Source organism: Sceloporus occidentalis, unplaced genomic scaffold (assembly GCF_023333645.1).
Source record: "Sceloporus occidentalis isolate IW3139 unplaced genomic scaffold, rSceOcc1.0.p SCAF_94, whole genome shotgun sequence".
Lineage (NCBI taxonomy): Eukaryota > Metazoa > Chordata > Lepidosauria > Squamata > Phrynosomatidae > Sceloporus > Sceloporus occidentalis.
The window spans coordinates 1,126,142-1,145,585 of NW_028317074.1; the positions used below are offsets into that span (position 1 = coordinate 1,126,142).

Below are 19,444 nucleotides of genomic sequence, written 5' to 3' on the forward strand. Positions count from 1 at the left end.
ATAGAATTTAAAGAGGGTGTACTTTCTTTTTTTTAAAAGACTGTATGTATGCAAAACACTTAAATATGATGATAATGGGTGGATTTTAAATGTATATGTAAAGGTTGTATCTTACATAAATACATGAATTTTGAGGAATGTATGAATTTTTATCAAGGGAGTCTGGACACATGTTTACAGCTAATTTAAGTTAATTGAACCTCGTTGTTCAATAATTTTGATCTCAGTTGGCTGCCTAGGGGTTTGCTTTGCTCTGATTAGTCGAGAATAGATTTTAAATTGAAAACAGTGTTCTTTGTCAGGTGTTCTTAGATTACTAGGGCTAAATGTGCACTTGTTAAGCAATCAATGAGTGTTACTAGACTATGGGCCTGAGGAGTTGAATTCCTGATTGGTTTCATTTAGGACTCATTTATTTTTTTTCCTTCAAAGGGAGGTCATAATCTAAAACTAGAGGGTCAGAGGCTTAGATGTAATTTAAAACCAATTTACTTTACTGAAAGGGTGGTAGACAAACGGAACAGTCTCCCAGTAGAAGTGTTAGGGTCTAATACAGAGAAAGAATTTAAACAAACATGGGATCTGCATAAAGCTATTCTAAATTTAAGACAAGAACAATGACCGATCAAGAGTCTTTACATCTTGAAAAGGGGGCAGACTTGATATGCAGACTGGTTTTTGTCTGCTGTAAAATGCTGTATTCCAATGTTTCTAGAAACTAGATGGATCATTGAATCAGGCTTCATATATCTCTAAAACAAATAAGAATTTGGCAATGTAGTTGAACAAGAATTGACATTTTTTTAGAATTCTTTGAGAGTGTCGATAAAGAGGTTTAAAGAAAAATATGTTGTAAACATTCAAGCATCTGTATTGATCGAAAAAAAAACATTTATTGCTCATTAGGCTAACTAGGATATTGTTTTCTTTTGAGAACCTTGAAACAAATTGTATCTGTTCTATTCTAATATTATATCACAACTCATCAGACGTGCCCTAACTCTTAATGATGAGTAAATGTAGAAAAAGGCACAAAAGTTTTGACTTAATATTGACTTATCTATATTTTAACCTGCAATTTAAAAATACAATGAAAATCTAGAGCTAAAGATTAATAAGGACATTCATTTTATCTTTCATCCCTAAAGAGCATCAAATATCAGAAATCATATATAGAATAGTTTTCTATATTTTACTTAATATATCTAAAATCTCAACTTCAAAGTCTATCTCCTCCTTCAACGCCTGTTATCACAAGTTGGTTCTACCCAAATGGAAACCTTTAGATACAAGAAAACTGTTTGCTGTGTTGCCCAAAGCTTCAAAGAGCTTAGTGCATCACTTAGTCGAATAATTACTAGATGCAAATTCAACATTTTAATATTCACTGGCATTCCTTGTTTTTTTGTCTCAATAAATCTGCCTGACGCTGGTACTCTTGAGTGCCTGGAGCCTTTATTTACCTACTGGCACTCCTTGGGTGTCCAAAGTCTCTAAACATTAAATGGTTTCCAAAGGGTCTCTATTTAATTAGCTGTTAACTGTTCATCCCCTAAAATGTGCCTTCAAATAAAAACTGTTTGCTCTGTTTCAGAAACAAAATAGTAATCAATAGTTGTTTTTTTCACTACAAGTTAGAACAATTAAAGCTTATGTTGAAGTACACAGAACACTTGGCTTTTGAAATTCTAGCAATTACTTTAATGTCTTTTAGGGATGTAACCCTGAAGCCCACCCCAGTTCTGTGCTGCTTTCAGCATTCTGCTGATCTGTTCTATATAATCGCCTCAGCAGTTCAACCCAGCAAGTTTCTAATTGATGAAAATTAAGAGAACCTTGAGGAAAGAGTAGTAAGCGGATATGAATATCATGCCTGAAGAACAACATTTGCAGTGGGTACTAATTTTAACATTATTTCTAGAGTTTTCTAGAGTACTACTCTGCATAATATTTTAAATACATAAAAATAAAATTAGTTTTCTAATATTTTTGATTAATGATTAACTTTAGAACAACATCCGGTGTAGGGCATATCCTCCTCCTTAATTATCTTCTTTGTTGTACTTAACGCATGAGGTCCATTTAATATTAAAGGCAGAACAACAACTAAGATCGCAAAGAAATTTCTCATTAAGAGTTCTGCAATCCTGGGCTATTTCTGCATCAGAAGATACAAACTACTTGTTTCTTGCCATGTGAAAAAGGGACAGTGTAGCACAGTTCTCTTTTTTGTCCTACTAAAATCTTACACAGATGGTGAGGTTCCTTTCCATTGATCCCAAGCTTTGCCTTGGTCAGCTCATGGCGACTCTGTCGACGGCTCTGGAGGCTGGTGTAAAGACCCACAGTACGCCTTTTAGCTTTTCTTAAGATGTGGCATACATATTGAAAGATCTCCTCATAGCAGTCCCCAGGTTCAGCATAACTAGCCACTGTGCTAGATGATAAATAAAGAGCTCTCTGTTCCTGCATCAGCTGGTGTTCCCTCTGCTTTGTTTCAGAGAACTGAGTGGCAATGACAACCAGGCACAAATTGATCATGAAGAATGATCCCACCTATACCAAAGAACAGCACAGAGATTATTACAGTCATCTGAAACAGCAGAATCCTATACATTTATTAACATCTCAGCTTAATTTTCAAAACTCTTGCAACATGAGAGAAGAGACAGATTAATTGTTCTTCTTGCAGCCAGGATGGTAATAGTTATCATACTTTATGTACAACAGCTGCTTTTTAATTGTTAAGCCATGTGGAAACTTTGTCTTAATTTGCACACAGTGATCAATGAAAAGGCATCATAATTATCACTCAGTATATTAACTGTTGTTCAACCTGTAGGTTTTACCATGCCTAATCTCATATGGATGGTAAGAAATCACTGAATTTTACGCTACTATCTATTCCACCAAATGGAACAGGGTTAGGGTAACATTTCTTATAAGGCAGACTAGACTAGAAGTGTCTACAAGGCTGTTTTGAGGCATATTAAGGCTTAACATTAGACTCACTCACTCAGACTTATTTGATGCCTTTTTCAAACACAATTTTCCCCATAATATACCTTCATAACCTCTCCTCTTTTTACAAAAGCACCTTGTATAAACCCTATTAAAAAAACAAATCTTAATAAAGGGGTATCATCGGTGTCTCTGCCTTGTTGCTCCTGGACTATAAATCTGTAAAGAGAGAGAGTAGAAAGCCATCTCGAATGGACCTGAATAAATTAATAGGCAATAAAATATGTTTTGCATTGACTTTCTGTATTCAAGTAATGAGTAAAACATTACAAGTGAGTTATGGTGAATTATTTTATTTTAAGCTACTCACAATAATAAGAAGAATAAAGTAGATGAAATTGTAAAATGAATGGGCATCCATGACGTAGTACATTATTTCCACCCAGCCTTCCAGGGTAATAACCTATGAAAACGAGAACTCTGTTAATCCAATTCACTTATTAAAGGTGCATATGATAGCTGAGTGGTCTATTTAAATGTTTGTATGGTCCCTATTCCCACGCAAGAGGGATTTTGTATCTCTAGGGTTAGAACCTAGCTCAGGGCTCATCCATAACGCCGTACATTGGCACAGACACCACCACTAAAACCCAACTAAGTACCAACATGCTAATACTAAATACATTAATACACATTCTAACAACATAAAGTAACACAAGCACACTTGCAACCAGCATACATTTACAAATGCCAACACTGAATACAAACACAGACAAGGTGTCCTGTTACACACACAAGGTTATCGTGTGATAATGCCATAACCTCACAAACGTGCACACACACTCTAACATAATACACCCTTTCACACAATACACTAACACGCTCACACTTTAACACCATCAATGTACACATACACACTCTAACAACATACACAAATCCACACGGGGAATGCTAAGGCAGCTGCATGCCACACAGGCACCAGGAGTGCCAGTACAAGGAACACTGTTTCTAATGCTGCATTTAGCTACAAATGTAGTAAATTTGATAGAATCGGTAGAACAGCACCTTTGAAGCATCAATAGTACCTACATATTAAGTGTTTATTTCCACTAAGCCATATTTTAAATACTTTAATGCTGGTTGTGCGGCCTGTTGGATTGTACAACTACAGGCAGTGCACAGTACCCACAAGTAAGTATTAATAAGTTATCACTAACCTAACTTTACATAAAAAATATTCTGACAACGTCTGTGTCAGTTAATTAACATTACAAGTGATGGTTGTAATGTGCCTGGATTGTAAACACATATTTAAGAGGAAGTTCTTAACATTAACTTACCTGGAAAATGACAATCCAGGCATATCCAATGTTATCAAAGTTGATGGCACCCTTGTGGGGATTGGTGTTGCTGGTACGACATACATTATAGTACTGGTTCCAGTTGACACACATTCCACTGACATTAAACTCTTGTCGAATTGAATTGTAATAGTAATAATCTTCTTTATCCAAACAGCACTCGTGACCACGTTCTCTTAAAGGAGGGATCTCATGGCAACCCATGATTCCATTGTCACCAGACAAGGAACAGATAAATGGCATTTCATCATCTTCTTCTGGTTGATAATAAGGTGGTAATGATATATCTCCTTGTCTAAAATAAAAAAAAAATTATTACATGAAACTAGAAATCATGCCTTAACTATAGTGCTAAATGCACTTAAGTTCAAAATGTCATCACTCTCCACTATGCATTGCTAAATCAGTCACTCCAGAAATGTCACCTATGCTGTATCAAAGGACAGTGGAGGTCCTCTTGGTGGATAAACTGACTGAGGCTAGTACTTTGTAAGGCATAGTAAAGTTGGAAAGATGAAATGTTTTAACTCATAACAACTTATGGAACGTTCAGAATCTCTTGTGTTTAGTATTAGGGATTTTTGCCTAACTTCTTAATGAGATGAACTGTATATCATAAAGTTGTACTTGAAGCCTTATACCATAAATTACGAGCTTTTTGGGCTAGAGGGATATAGCCTGTGGGCTACTCTGTTACATGAATACAATTTATATGTAAGAATCTCCCAATTTATTAACTATGGATATTTGGGTGATGTTAAAGATAAATGTTTGTCAGCTTAAAAGGTTTATTGAATATATTAAAATTATATATGGACACGGAAGATACATATTAGTATGAGTAGTTGACCAATTTTTCATTCAAATGGTTATTGTATTTTCTACTGAACCAGTTTAGACTACAAACACTGATCCTCAACCCTGTTCTTCAAAGACACTGATTTTCAGTATTTCTTTACAATAGTACAGCCAATTGAAGCAGCCACTCAGTCTTCCTGACAGATACACCTGTACCACATAAACAGTCATTTGCAAGGAGATTTTTAAAACCTGCCTTATCGCATGACGATGATTATTAAGGCATATTGCTGTAGTCTGTTATAATCAGGCTGGAAACTGAGGTCAAAATTTCAGAGTTTGTAGATTGCAGCTGTCCTGTTCAGTCCATTAGAGGTTCTCTGTAGCCTACAATATCCCTCTCTTTTTTTTCTAAATGGATAGTGCAAGAAGTCACTTTAAACTGTGGGACACTCTGAGAGGAAAAAGGACCAATGGGAGTGCAGCATGTGCACTCTGACTGGCCCTTCTCACTGTAACAAGGGTATTAGATATGCAAAAAAAAAATGAAATGTAATTTTCAGCCAATTACACTGTTGAGTGAAGGAATTCTTCATTTTGACCTTTTGACCAAATTTACAATTAATTATGCCAATATATTGTACACATTAAGTTAAAACCTGACTTACATAGTAAAGTTGTCTTCTAAGAAACATCGATTTCGAAGCAATCCTGCCCAGAGCTGCACTCCAATTATCCCAAAAATGAAGAAGACAAAAAAACAGAGAAGAAGAACGTTTCCCAGCATGGGTAGTGTGTCCAATAATAAATTCACGAGGATCCTCATACCTGAGATGAAAAAGAAAGAAGAAAAAGGACGGAGAGAAGGGAATAATAGGAATGTAAAGTGGAAGGGTACAAAAAAAGAGAGAGGGCATGAGAAAGGCAGGAACAAGAAAAGCACAAGGAGAAGAAGGGCATGGGTGGGAAATGTCCATAAAACAGGGAAAGATGGAAGATGTGTGTGGAAAGGACAAAGGAAATAAAAGAAAACTGTAATACGGTTAATCCTTCTGAAAACCCAGACAGCAGGATGCTGCTGAAATTCATGCAGGCCCCTTCAATCACTAATGGCATTGATTCCAGTGTCCATATGTTACAAATCATGCACACAGAGTAAAGAGCGGATGGTAAGCAATGGTAAGGAAGTCACAGCACACAGATGACTAAACTTGTTGCCACACCTCACCCTAGGATTGTGTCTGTTCTATGCATTAACATAATCATATCATATGTTGATACTCTCCAGACAACACCTTTAAAGGGAAAAAGTACTTGATTGGAAAAATCAGCCAAGATTTGACTAATGGCTCACTCCTACAATACACATCAAGCATAAAAAAACGGTCTGTATCTAATCTACACATCAGCAGACTAATGCAATGAACTTCTAAAATAAAATTGGCAAAGCTGCGGTTGAATCACCCCCGCAGTATATATATTCCATTGCCAGTTTAAAAGAGAAATCTATTCTCATTTTCTTGCACTGATGTGTAATGCATAGAGTATAAATTTTAACCTAAAGGCAGACCTCTTCATAGATGATTAAATAAGTAAAATCTTTAGAAAGCTAAAAACAGCTATTCCCTGATTAAGAAAATGGAAACTTCAAGCATCCACATTGTTCTTAAAGTTATAAGAAGAGAATGGCTGGCACACGAGGCATTACAGATTACATCTGTGAATCTGGTGGAATGTATTGTATAAATTAGACAGAATTATACTCATCATTAAATAAAATATTGATTAGATAAAAAAAAAATGGTATCCAAAATTATTGAATGGATCAACAGCATCATTTATAAAATTCATGGCAAAAACTGCAAAAAGACCATGAGATTAGCTATAGTAGTAAACAAAAAATAGAGAGCCAATGACAACCCCCTACAAGTTTTTTAAATACAAATCAATGACAACCTGACCAGCACCCAGATTACACACTCATTACAGCCCAGCCTGAGCCAACGTTGTCTCCTAACAGCCCAGTGTAAGACATCTTTGTCGGCAAACAGCCCACTCTTCATGTGCCATCTTTGCATTTCCCCAAATCACTTAAACATCCATGATAGACACAAACACATTCACGACAGACACAAACACTTACACAGTTACTCACTCATTCACACAAATCATTTACACATATTCATTAATGCAGTCTCACAAATCATTCAAACAATTCATCCACACAATTCATTCATTCCCGTACGCATTCACACAATTCATATCTGCCCCCTCTCACTATCTACCCCCCCGCCCCTTCTCACTATCTACCCCCCTCTGCCCCTTCTCACTATCTACCCTCCCTCTGCCCCTTCTCACTATCTACCCTCCCTCTGCCCCTTTTCACTATCTACCCCTCCTGCCCCTTTTCACTATCTACCCCTCCTGCCCCTTTTCACTATCTACCCCTCCTGCCCCTTTTCACTATCTACCCCCCTCTGCCCCTTTTCACTATCTACCCCCCCTCTGCCCCTTTTCATTATCTACCCCCTGCCCCTTTTCACTATCTACCCCCTCTGCCCCTTTTCACTATCTACCCCCCTCTGCCCCTTTTCACTAATAAAAAACTTTATTTAACATGGAGGATGTTAAATAAAGTTGAAACAAACAAAAAACCCGATGTTTTAATTTAAGCCCTTTGCGGCCGCACACCCCTAAGGTCGGCCCTGGTGGGGGCTGCCCGGCCCCCTAGAGTGACGGGCCCGGTCGCAGTTGCTGCGGGCATAAGGGGCAGGTGCCCCTTATTCCCTGCGTTAATGAGGCCTATTTTAAGGTAGAGGCCTAGAGCTGCAGCTCCATCAGCCCCTACGTCAATCCGGCCCAAAAAGATATGGTCATGTATAAAAGGAGGATGCCTCGTCGAGAGAAAAACACTATTTTGGCTTTTTTAAGTCAATGGTTATGGTAATGGTGCTTTGAATATGCACTGTAATTGTGGGTACTAGTTTTTTAAAAGGACTGGAACAAGTTCAGAAATAGGCTGACAAGTTAACATATAAAATTGAACTCCTTAGGTGTGAAGAAAGGCTAGAAAAGAGTTCACTAGAAAAAAGGCGTCTTAGAGGGTATATAACATTATACAGATACATACAGGGCTCATACAAATCTCCTCTGTGACAATAAATCATCTAGGTCTTCATCTAAAGCAGAAATGTTGAATTCAGTATCTACAGAGGGAGTGTCATAAAACTGAACTGAAGCATTTGCTCTTAAAAAAATCTTGTCTTATAATCGAGCATATACGGTGTATATATATATATATATATATATATATATATATATACATACATACATATACACGTGTGTGTGTGAGGTGTTAGAGCGAGTTTGGGGGGGGGGGCAAAAAAAATACTGCACTCAGGCACCACTAATCCTAGGCTCACCCCTGTGGACCTGCAGCATTTTCAACCTAAATCACTATTTAATAATGTGCTTGATATGTTCCTGATTATACTGTATATCCTATTTGAAGTGGTCACGGTAAACAGAAATAATTATTTATATTCATTTGCAAATAACCTAGAGTTCCAGTAATGCAATTCAAGCTGCAACAGCTGTTTTCTGTGTTTGAGAAAGCATTACTGTGAGTCTAGTAAGTTCTGTGGCTTTCATTATGCACAAAAACACTATGTATAATTATAAAAAACAAATGGTTCCTAATCACATATAAATATAAAATATACATGTTTCTGGATATATACATGGGTTGCATGTACCTCTGCAATGACAAATGTAACAATTATTGAAATTTGGCTATATCCAAATATCCCTAGGGTGAGCTAGGATGGGGAACCCTATGACACCATGATCTAATGTCCAAAACCATAAAATGCATCCAGCTTTGCTAACAACAAGTAATATGTACATTAACCCATTTAGTTTTCATGGGTATTGGAGGAATAGATACTCATTCAAATTACAGGAGTAATCTTAGCATATCATATTCTAAACAGCTCTGTTCAAATCTAAAGCTCCGTAATAGTTGTTGCAAACCTTTTTAAATTAAATTTAATGGGACAATACAAAATATATTTAAACAGCACAAATAAAGTCAAATAATGTTTGGCTCCCTATTGAGGTGATAATGTTGACTGTGCTATTGAATTTTGCTTTAGCCAGGCCTTAACCAGTTCTAATATTCAAGTGTTTGCATCAAATCGCCCCAGATTTAAATGTGATGAAAAACTTGAAGCTTAGAATGCCTTTAGATTTATTTAAAAAAAATAAACACTATTATTTTGCCTGAAGGCAAAATGGTCAACCTCTGAAATATTGCCATCCTTGGTTTGCTGCCCCTTTCATGACAGGGGTATGATTTCATAAACTCAGATAATGTAATAATTGCAAGCAGAGCAGGAAAAAACTGCATGCCCCTCCCTTCACTATTTATTCTGCAAGGCTGGGAGCCGTTCATATTAGTCTTCCACCCTGTTCTCAATTTGTGGGCAAACAGATGGCTATATTTGCTAGTGCCATTAATCTGGTAGAAATCTCTGCTCACAATTGGGCACTGCAATTTTTAATTTCACTTTGAATCTCAAGCTTTGCTCTTAGCTTTGGATAAACCAGAAGGATAATTTTTAGTGTAACTATCGGATGAAAAGCCCTTGTCTGTTTAATGTTGGGCTCTTTCTAATTTACTAATTAGGCATTTAGAAGCTGGTAATTAGCTTTGATGCTTTGAGGGGAGGGTGGAACCAAGAACTGATTAGGATTCTGAGAGTTCCTAAATGCCAATGGGTAATCTACAGTCCCATTAAGCATTACCTTTAATAAACATATATATGACCATGCCACTTATGACTTATGTGTCACTCAACGATGAAACTGTTAAGACATTTCCAAAAATCATTCTGGTACAAGTCTGAATTAAAAGTATCATAAATGTAATCACAAGTTTTTAATATCTCTGTAGGTAACAACTGTACAAATTACGACTACATAATATTTATCTATATTTATTTTGAGGTTTACGTCTCTTAATACTTTTTTTCGGGGCTCAAACCAGCAGCTTCCATTTTCAATTTGTATTTTACTTAAAAACAAAGCAATTAACTGATCAATGCCTTTTCTGCAAAAAAATTTTTTTAACTAGAATTTATTTAACGTTAACATCTTACAACATTTTGAAACAAAATAATCAAATCTTGTATGAAAACATTTAATCCCGTTGTACAGCACTACAGAATATGATGGCACTATATAAATCAATAAAAAATAATATAGGTCCATTAGAAGACATTACGGCAACAGATATTGGTGTTCATGATCAGGAATTGAGAAACACTGGCAAAAAGCCACCTTGTTACTCATATCAGTTATATCGCAACGTTTTTATGGACCATCCATGACAAAAGTCTCAATCATTCAGTGTAGGGCTGGTAGGTAAGGTTAGTCATCCCAGGAATTAACAGCTTAATACATGGGTATAAATTACTTTGTATTGAGGTAGAAATTACAGCTTTCTTTTACTGCTCCAAAAAAGCTCACTTAATTGGGTTCATAAAACTGACAACCATAAAAGAACCGTGTGCTCGTGATGTTTATATGCACGAGTTCCATTAACGTGCACAGCCATAACAGAAGTCAAACTCTGCCTTTACATCATATTATTGTGAAGTTTCTCTTGCAACAAACAGTGGCTCCAGACTTTGAGAAGACCCAACACTGTCACAGCTGCTGCTTGGCAAGAATGATGATTTTTTTTAATGAAAACAAAAATATCATGGTTTCATTTGTTTATGAGTAATTTAGTCCTATATGTCATTATAATGCTTAAGAGTGACTCACCGATGGTTCTTTACTCTTTTCATGCAAATCATCATTCATTTCCTATTTCTCTTAAATCTTAATAGTTAATAGTTTGTTTTCTGCAGCATATCTTAAACAAGGTGTACTTAGTACTGATGTTTCACAGTGGGTACAGCATGACATTAGTGTCTTTCATTGTGACCTTTATGGACATTGTAGAGTTTTCATACTTTGGTGTGTGATGTGACATCAGACACAAAGCAGGGAATTTAGGTTTTTGCAGTGCCATACCATTATTGGGTGATCTGGTACCAGCTACCATCATCCAATTAACAAAAAACCTAGATTAGAAATTAATGCAGTTTTTTTTATTATTATTAAAATAATAATAAAAAACATTTAAAATCAGAAAACCAAACAATGGAGTTGATTTCACTGGTGATTCTACTACCAATAATGTAGATCATCTGAACTTGCTTTCTTCTGTTTGTTTGTTTTTGTTTTTTTAAAGCAAACCTGGTATGTGTATTCAATGATGCCAAACGTTTATAGCTTCTGAGATTATGATCTACCAGTTATTTTTCACTTTCAAGATTGTTGATCACCTAAAAATCTTTAAAAAAGCAGTCCATATCAAGAACAGACAGAAATCAGCTTCTATAATAAAACACTAAGTGAACTTCATGAACATTAAACTGTAGGATATGTGTTAATTATTTGCAAAAGGACTTGTCATCCTTGTTTTTATATATAATGAAAGAACCAGTGCTTTTTGTTCAATTATTTCTGTAGTTTCACCCCACATAATTAAAATACTTCATAGTACCCTGCTCACTATTTTTTCACACTGGAACCCAATCTGTTACACAAGCTTTCATGCAGTGCTTATGTTTAGAAGGATGTTCTCAGAAAACCCAGTTCCATTTAAGGGAAGTCTGGCAAGGGTGGCAGTTGAAGGCAATCAATTGTGTTTTCCTGCAATTTAGAGAGAGTTCCAGTGTGCTGCACTCCGCCACATCTAGCATACTACATTGCAAATGGGACACGAATGATCAAGCATAAAAGCTAAGCCTATGCAATGCGGAGTGATGGACAAAAAATAGGTGACATGGTTCCTCTGTTTTGGAGAACAAGCCCTTATATCATACCAAAAGCATGCTTAGTAGAATCGTTGACTGTGCTTCCACCTTGAGGCCATAATCCTTGCCAAAATGTACTTTGTATATCAACGTACATCCAGAAATAAATACTTTTCTTTGCCCCAAATATGACATGTTCTTTTGAAAGACTTTAATCAGTGACATCATACGGAAAGATGTTATGTTGTCTTATTACGCTATATATTTTACAGAAACTCAATGATATAATAGCTAGGTTGGAAGCTCAATCCCACTCACTCTCTTTAAATATGCATGTTTATGTGTATAAAGCCTTTTAATGTGCTTTTAAAACACTCTGTATATTGGTTACCTCTATATTTCCATGCATAAAGCAGCCACATCGGTTTATTATGCTTGGATTGAAATAGCTACTCTTGTCTCTATAATAAATAACAGGTTTGCAGCCTGTTTGATGAACATGTATTATCTTTATTTTGTAAAGAGATCTTGAATTTAAAAGAATGCTAAATATTTGAAACCATCTATCTATGAAATTTCATGCAGAAGTGCAGTTTCATAGACTACATATTTAGAGAAAAATAATGTATCCGTCTATATAAAAAGATGCAACAAATCATCCTATAGTTCTTACATGAAAACAGATTCTGTAATATTTACCAACAAATATGTGTAAATTTAGGTGTCCTAACAGGGCTCATTAAATTAAAACTAAATATATGTGCTGTTTTAAATTAGGATTAAATGGGCAATTTTCCAGTATTAATTACTTTTAAAAATTTCACTGTATTTCTTGTTATCTATTTCACTGAAGCATGTAGTTTTAATTGGCTGATGTCCTTTCTAGCTCTTTTTTGCTAGTAAAATCCCAATTTTATTGGGTCTTGCATGGGCTCTTTTTTAAGCTCTGAGCAATATGGACTGGCTTATGTGTTGTAATGATGAGGGGCAGCATCAATGGTTTTTCCAGATTTCCAGATTCGATATGAAGCCACAGCTCATGAATGATGGCATGCTTGACAAGGAACTTCGGCTGAGCCAGGCTAGAGTTTGCCCTGGCCATCCAGCTATTTATAGGAATTCCAAGTCAAGTCTACTGTTTGATTATTGTAAAAAAATTGAAAAAGTTTTATTCCCAGGATGTCCCGCACTTTAGCATCAGCAATGTAGAGTTAAACAGGAGAGGTAAATCTACTCTGCACCAATAGTGAAATAGTCAAGTTGCCAGTCAATTTAAGAGTGAACTCAACTGACGTAACGCAACTTATATCCATTTACATGCAAATTGTTTGCAGATTGATAAGCGTTCCTGAAACTTTTTTTTGTTGCGCTTGGGCACATGTGAGTGTAGTTAAAGAGTGTAGTGTACATGTGAAAAAGTTCAAATTCCTCCCTGTGATTCCAATGTAACCAAAATGTTAACTCTGTAGTGTCACATAAAACTTGAAATGTTTAAGCTCAAGTAAGCCCAGTATTAATAAGCCTTTTCTTTGGCTTTGGGTGGAAAGTATTTCAACCTACCAGTGTGTTACATTTATGTCCATGGCTACTGACTACATTTAAGCAGTAACTTTAGGAATCTGAGTATAGGGCAAAATTTTATTTATGTAAAGAATAATTTCTTGAAAGGCTTTCAATATTCAAACTTAATAATGATGATGCATCTAATGCCATGCTTAGTTACACAAGTGTTAAATTCAGCAGATGCTTAACATTTTAAATTGCACATAAACCCTCTGGTGCACCCTTTTTTCCCACACCACTACCTATCATAATACCTTAGCCATTTTTCTCTCTTTGCTGTCTACTTCCCTACGCTCTCCAGAAGTGGGATCTATTGATGCCATCCTCATTAACTGAAAAGTGGACAGAGCAAGTTGACTATTATCCATTTCTGGAGGCTCTCAGCTCCATTCCAAAAAAAAAAAAAAAAAAAAAAGCCTATAGGTTTTATAGAACATCATCAGTTCAATAAAGTGTGTCTCCCTGCCACATAACCCTGAATCATGAGTCTGTCTGCTAGACTTTGCTTCCCTGTTATGCAGTCACTATTTTTGAGAAGTTCTTGGCTGCCAGAGCAAATCCTTTTCTTCTGTGATAACAAGCAAATCAGTGGAGACTGAAGAATTAAATTGAACCTGATAGAGATGGACAGAAAAAAGAAAGACTGTGCGAAGCCAAGAGCAGAAAAGAGAACAGCAGGAAACAAAGTGAAGAATCGAGAAGAAGTAACAGATAGGGAAATAAGATACACAGTAAAATAAAAACACTGCTAGAACATCATACACTGTGCTAAACTTTAAAATAAGAAAAAATGTATACTAAAGTACCAGGATAGCAGATGACTCTGTTTTAATAAAGCAAGAGATTACAAATACAGAGCAAACCCATTATGATGGTGTGTGTGCATTGATCTAGTTATTGTGATGAAACCACCTTTGTGTTGTTTTTAGGTTTTCCTGATACATTCTACAAAATATTGTCCCAAAGCGTTATTGTGTATACATATTGTGTCTAGTAAGATTTGCAACTCTGCGGTTGAATGTGCTGTGCTAAATATAAAGCAATCACCATAGCAACCAATTACGGTCCCTGTTGATTGTTCCACATTTAGCACCTGCTCCCAGAATAGGTCTCAATAAATATGGCCCCTTGTGACACAATGAAAGAGATATATAAAAGTGTCTTCATATATAAAACGATTATGCCTGACAAAAAACCCCACATATGCAGTAAGCTTCTCCAAAAAAGAAAATTACTCAATTGTTATATAAGGACTGAAAATGTACACTATTTTAGATCACTTTATTGCACTAAAATTCACAAGTACTGATTGACATTACCCATCATCATTTTCAAAAAGTTGAAAAAGAGTAAAAACAAATGGTTATGTTGATTACTGTCATATACAAAATCCCTTTAGATGTAAAAATAAGGAATCACAGTTAAAGCACCATTATTTGGCATTCCAAAATTTGCGTCCTCACAGATTTATATGACATGATGATTTAGTAAATTATTTATGAATCATTGAAGGTCAAGCAAAGACCGCTAATGGAAAGTGGAGGTGGATCAAGGGCATTTTGTTAACTGGGGTGAGCAATACCTGCTGGATTGTTCCGACTGGTGAAAGGCTAGACAGACTCGGAAATCTAATGGACCAGTTGAAGCAGGAGTGAGTAAGTACATAGGATTTTTGGAGAAGACAATGCTGGGGGGGGACATCATCAAATGGTAAAATTAGTTTTGACAATTCCATGACTGGCTAGTCTAGTTTTAACCCGCCTGTTTTCTATTGATACTCTGCGTAGCATTCACATTAGTATCTTTCAGTCCTGCCCTATCCTTCCATTGGCAGGACTGTAAGAGCTTGACATAGGCACTGTGAATATGGCTACTGATAACATACCCAATAAACACGCAAAGACATTAATCTTTGGAATGTGAAAAGGCCACAGCACTTTATTCGTTTAGACAGACTGTGACACACAAACAACAAAGATAAAACCGGGACTGGCACACGATTATACTCTGGCAGAGTGCCATACAAATGTCTAAAATGTAACCCCTGCCAGTCCCGGACATAAACAATATACGAAAAGAACAGTACCCCTTAAACATAAACAACTTAATACACAGGCCGACAATTCCCCCCAAGCCGTAAAGTCTCCAATAGCAAGGGGATCGGCTAACTACAATTCCCCAGGGACCCAGCCCATTAGGGAACGTTTAAACAAAACACACATCCAAAACTGCCGCCTTTTGTCGTGCGGCACCTCCAATTTTCTGTTACTTTCTTTGTTCTTCATGCTGACTGCCTCCGCCTGGCTGGAAACCCGTACAGGAAGAACTGAACACCACCTGATGAAATACAAACAACGAAAAACACCGAAACACAGAACAGACACAAACATGGGGAGGGAGGGAGGGAGGGGAACTTTCCTTCTAAATTCAATAAATTGTGATGCTGTGATGCTGTGTGCATTGTTTATATAATGTTCCCTAAACACCTCAGATGCCCATACACCAATCAGTGAGGGTGGGCTGCCCAGCAACAACCAGTGTCCCCTAGCTGACCCCACTGCCCTCTCATTCGCCTATCACAGGCCATGTCATGCCGCCCTTTCTGCCTAGCTGTCTCCAGGGCTCCCTTGACATAGGCACTGTGAATATGGCTACTGATAACATACCCAATAAACACGCAAAGACATTAATCTTTGGAATGTGAAAAGGCCACAGCACTTTATTCGTTTAGACAGACTGTGACACACAAACAACAAAGATAAAACCGGGACTGGCACACGATTATACTCTGGCAGAGTGCCATACAAATGTCTAAAATGTAACCCCTGCCAGTCCCGGACATAAACAATATACGAAAAGAACAGTACCCCTTAAACATAAACAACTTAATACACAGGCCGACAATTCCCCCCAAGCCGTAAAGTCTCCAATAGCAAGGGGATCGGCTAACTACAATTCCCCAGGGACCCAGCCCATTAGGGAACGTTTAAACAAAACACACATCCAAAACTGCCGCCTTTTGTCGTGCGGCACCTCCAATTTTCTGTTACTTTCTTTGTTCTTCATGCTGACTGCCTCCGCCACAGCCTGCGCGTTTGACACCTTGAACGCGCTGGCTACCCCACGCAGCCACCGCCTTCTCTATGCCAAATCTAACATTAAGCAGCCAGATATCATTCCCAATATCATTTAAGTGCACCCCGTCCCCCCGGAACAGCTTACGGTTATCAACTTCCAACTCCGGGTGGGATACCACAAAGCCTCCCAAACGGCAGACAAAACTGCCTATCGCTTTATTCAGCTTAACCCTAGCCCTGCTAACACCTTGCATGGAACGAGCTCCACGCCAAAAAAGGCGAGGGACAACATTAGACCAGCCCACAATAAGGGAAGGAAAACGATCCCATAAACGAAGCAAATCACATTTAATATCCCGCATAAGTACCCTAATCGGTCTGTGGCAAAGGTCATTACCTCCCGAATGAAATAATAACACATTAGGTGGAGATTCCGTTGAAGCCCGGGCCAAGACCTCAATCAGCACATCTGCCCAACGCGATCCGCGAAAACCCAACCAACGGATTTCTGCAGTGTGCTCCGCAAAACCGAGCTGACCACCATTGGCTCTAACCGCTGCCCGCTTCGCTGCCCAGTGCACGTAGGAATGTCCCGCGATCCAAACCCTACAGGCTGCAGGAAATATGAACAGCAAAATGTGAAAAAACAATACAATACTTAAAGCACGGTAAAGTAACTATACATGCCCAAAAGACCATAACCAACGAGGACAGTCCAAACCTTTGGGACTCGCATCTGGTGCCAATTGCCTAAAACGGGCCCACTGCTGTCGTGAAAGCGCATCAGCAACTTCATTGCACACACCCGCAATATGCACAGCCCGAATGCAGACATTTAACTGCAAGCACCGGAGTACTAAATGCTGCAGTAACGTAATAACAGGAGGGGAGGCAGAGGACAGATTGGTGATAGCTGCAACTACCCCGGCATTGTCACAACGAAACTTTACCCTCTTATTCCTGAGACTATTACCCCATAATTCCATGGATAACACAATAGGGAATAACTCTAAAAAGACAAGATTCCTACAAATACCACTTAATTCCCAAACCCTCGGCCAAACCTCGGCGCTCCATTGTCCTTGAAAATAAGCACCATACCCAACTGCACCTGCTGCGTCCGTGAAAAGCTCAATTTCATCGTTAAAAATGGCACCCTCCATCCAGACTGATCGCCCGTTAAACTCCTGCAAGAATGTGTCCCAAACAAGCAAATCACCTTTGAGCTCCCTTGTCAAACGAATAAAATGGTGAGGTGCCCGAACTCCAGCAGTAGCCATCCCCAAACGCCTACAAAATATACGCCCCATCGGGATGATACGGCAGGCAAAAGTCAGTTTGCCTATTAAGGACTGCATTTGCCGTAAAGTAACTTTCTTAACACCCCTAAACAAGCTCACCCAGGCCCTTAAATCCTGCACCTTCACAGCCGGGAGCCGAAAAGTCATTGCAAGAGAGTCAATCTCAATCCCTAAAAAATTTAACCTCGTACATGGGCCCTCCGTTTTGTCTGGAGCCAGAGGAACACCAAAACGCCCAAACACCTGCTGTACCGTAGCTAATAACATCCCACAAACATTAGAGTCAGGTGGACCAACACACAGGAAGTCGTCCAGATAATGTATAACTGATGAGACTCCCGCTTCAACACGCACTACCCACTCTAAAAATGAACTAAAAATTTCAAAATAACGACAAGAAATAGAACAACCCATAGGGAGGCACTTATCGACAAAATAACTACCCTCCCAAAAACATCCTAATAAATGAAAACAGTCCGGGTGTATTGGCAATAAACGGAAAGCCGCCTCGATGTCAGTTTTAGCTAATAAAGCCCCCTGTCCACACTCTCTCACCCACCGTAAAGCAGCGTCAAAAGACGCGTAAGTAACACGACAAAGGTCTGTATCAATGTCATCATTCACTGAACCCCCTTTTGGGTAAGAAAGGTGGTGAATGAGCCGAAATTTACCTGGTTCTTTTTTGGGAACAACGCCCAGCGGGGAAACTCGAAGGTTATCTAAAGGGGGGGAAGGATAAGGACCAGCCACTCGCCCTAAACTAACCTCCTTGAACAATTTCTCTTTCACCACCCCTGGGAATTCCAGGGCCGACTTCAAATTTCGCAAAACAAGCTGAGGAGGAGCGTCCTTAAAAGGAATCCGAAAACCCTCTTTAAAACCGAACTCAATTAACACAGCCTCATCCCTCAACTTATACTGACTGAGCCACGGAAGCATCCTTTCCCACATCACCGGAGTCTTCCCCTTTACTGCTAGCTCCCTGGGTCTTACTGACCTTCCCTTTTTTAACACAACGGGACAAAGGGTGAGAACCAGAGCATCCTGAACACTCATGTTTGAATCGACATGAAGTCCCCCACTTACAGGACCCTGCATTAAACTGCCAGCAAAATCCCTTTTTGTTCGCTGCCGATGAAGCTCCTGCTGCTCCACCGGCAGCCCCTGGAAAGGACTGCCCGGCCCGTACGGGGGCAGAGACTTTTAACCATAAGGCTATGTCTTTATGATCCCAACGAATAGAAGGGCGAAGGGCTTTCCTCTGCCGAAATTGTTCATCATACCTTATCCAAGCCTGACCCCCATAGACCCTGTAAGCCTCACCGATACTATCCATATAACAGAACAAAGAGGAACAACATTCAGGGGTTTTCTCCCCTATTACACTAGCAAGGATGGCGAATGCTTGCAACCAATTTGAGAAAGTGCGGGGGATCAAGCGGTAACGCCGCTTCTCCTCATCCTCTTTCTTTTCCTCCAATTTAGCTGACCTATCCAAGTTAAATCGCTCAAGC

General features: G+C 38.3%; 1 protein-coding gene across 1 annotated transcript in view; it reads right to left on the minus strand.

The window, feature by feature from the left end:
* LOC149284365 (voltage-dependent T-type calcium channel subunit alpha-1I-like) overlaps positions 1-19,444 on the minus strand; it is a 222,516-nt gene that overhangs the window by 76,906 nt on the left and 126,166 nt on the right. The window contains exons 5-8 of the mRNA XM_089496792.1: positions 5,789-5,948; positions 4,302-4,617; positions 3,332-3,424; positions 2,250-2,556 (exon numbers count right to left, since the gene is read on the minus strand). Of these exons, the coding sequence (XP_089352918.1) occupies positions 2,250-2,556; positions 3,332-3,424; positions 4,302-4,617; positions 5,789-5,948 (876 nt within the window). The remainder of the gene's footprint in view (positions 1-2,249; positions 2,557-3,331; positions 3,425-4,301; positions 4,618-5,788; positions 5,949-19,444) is intronic.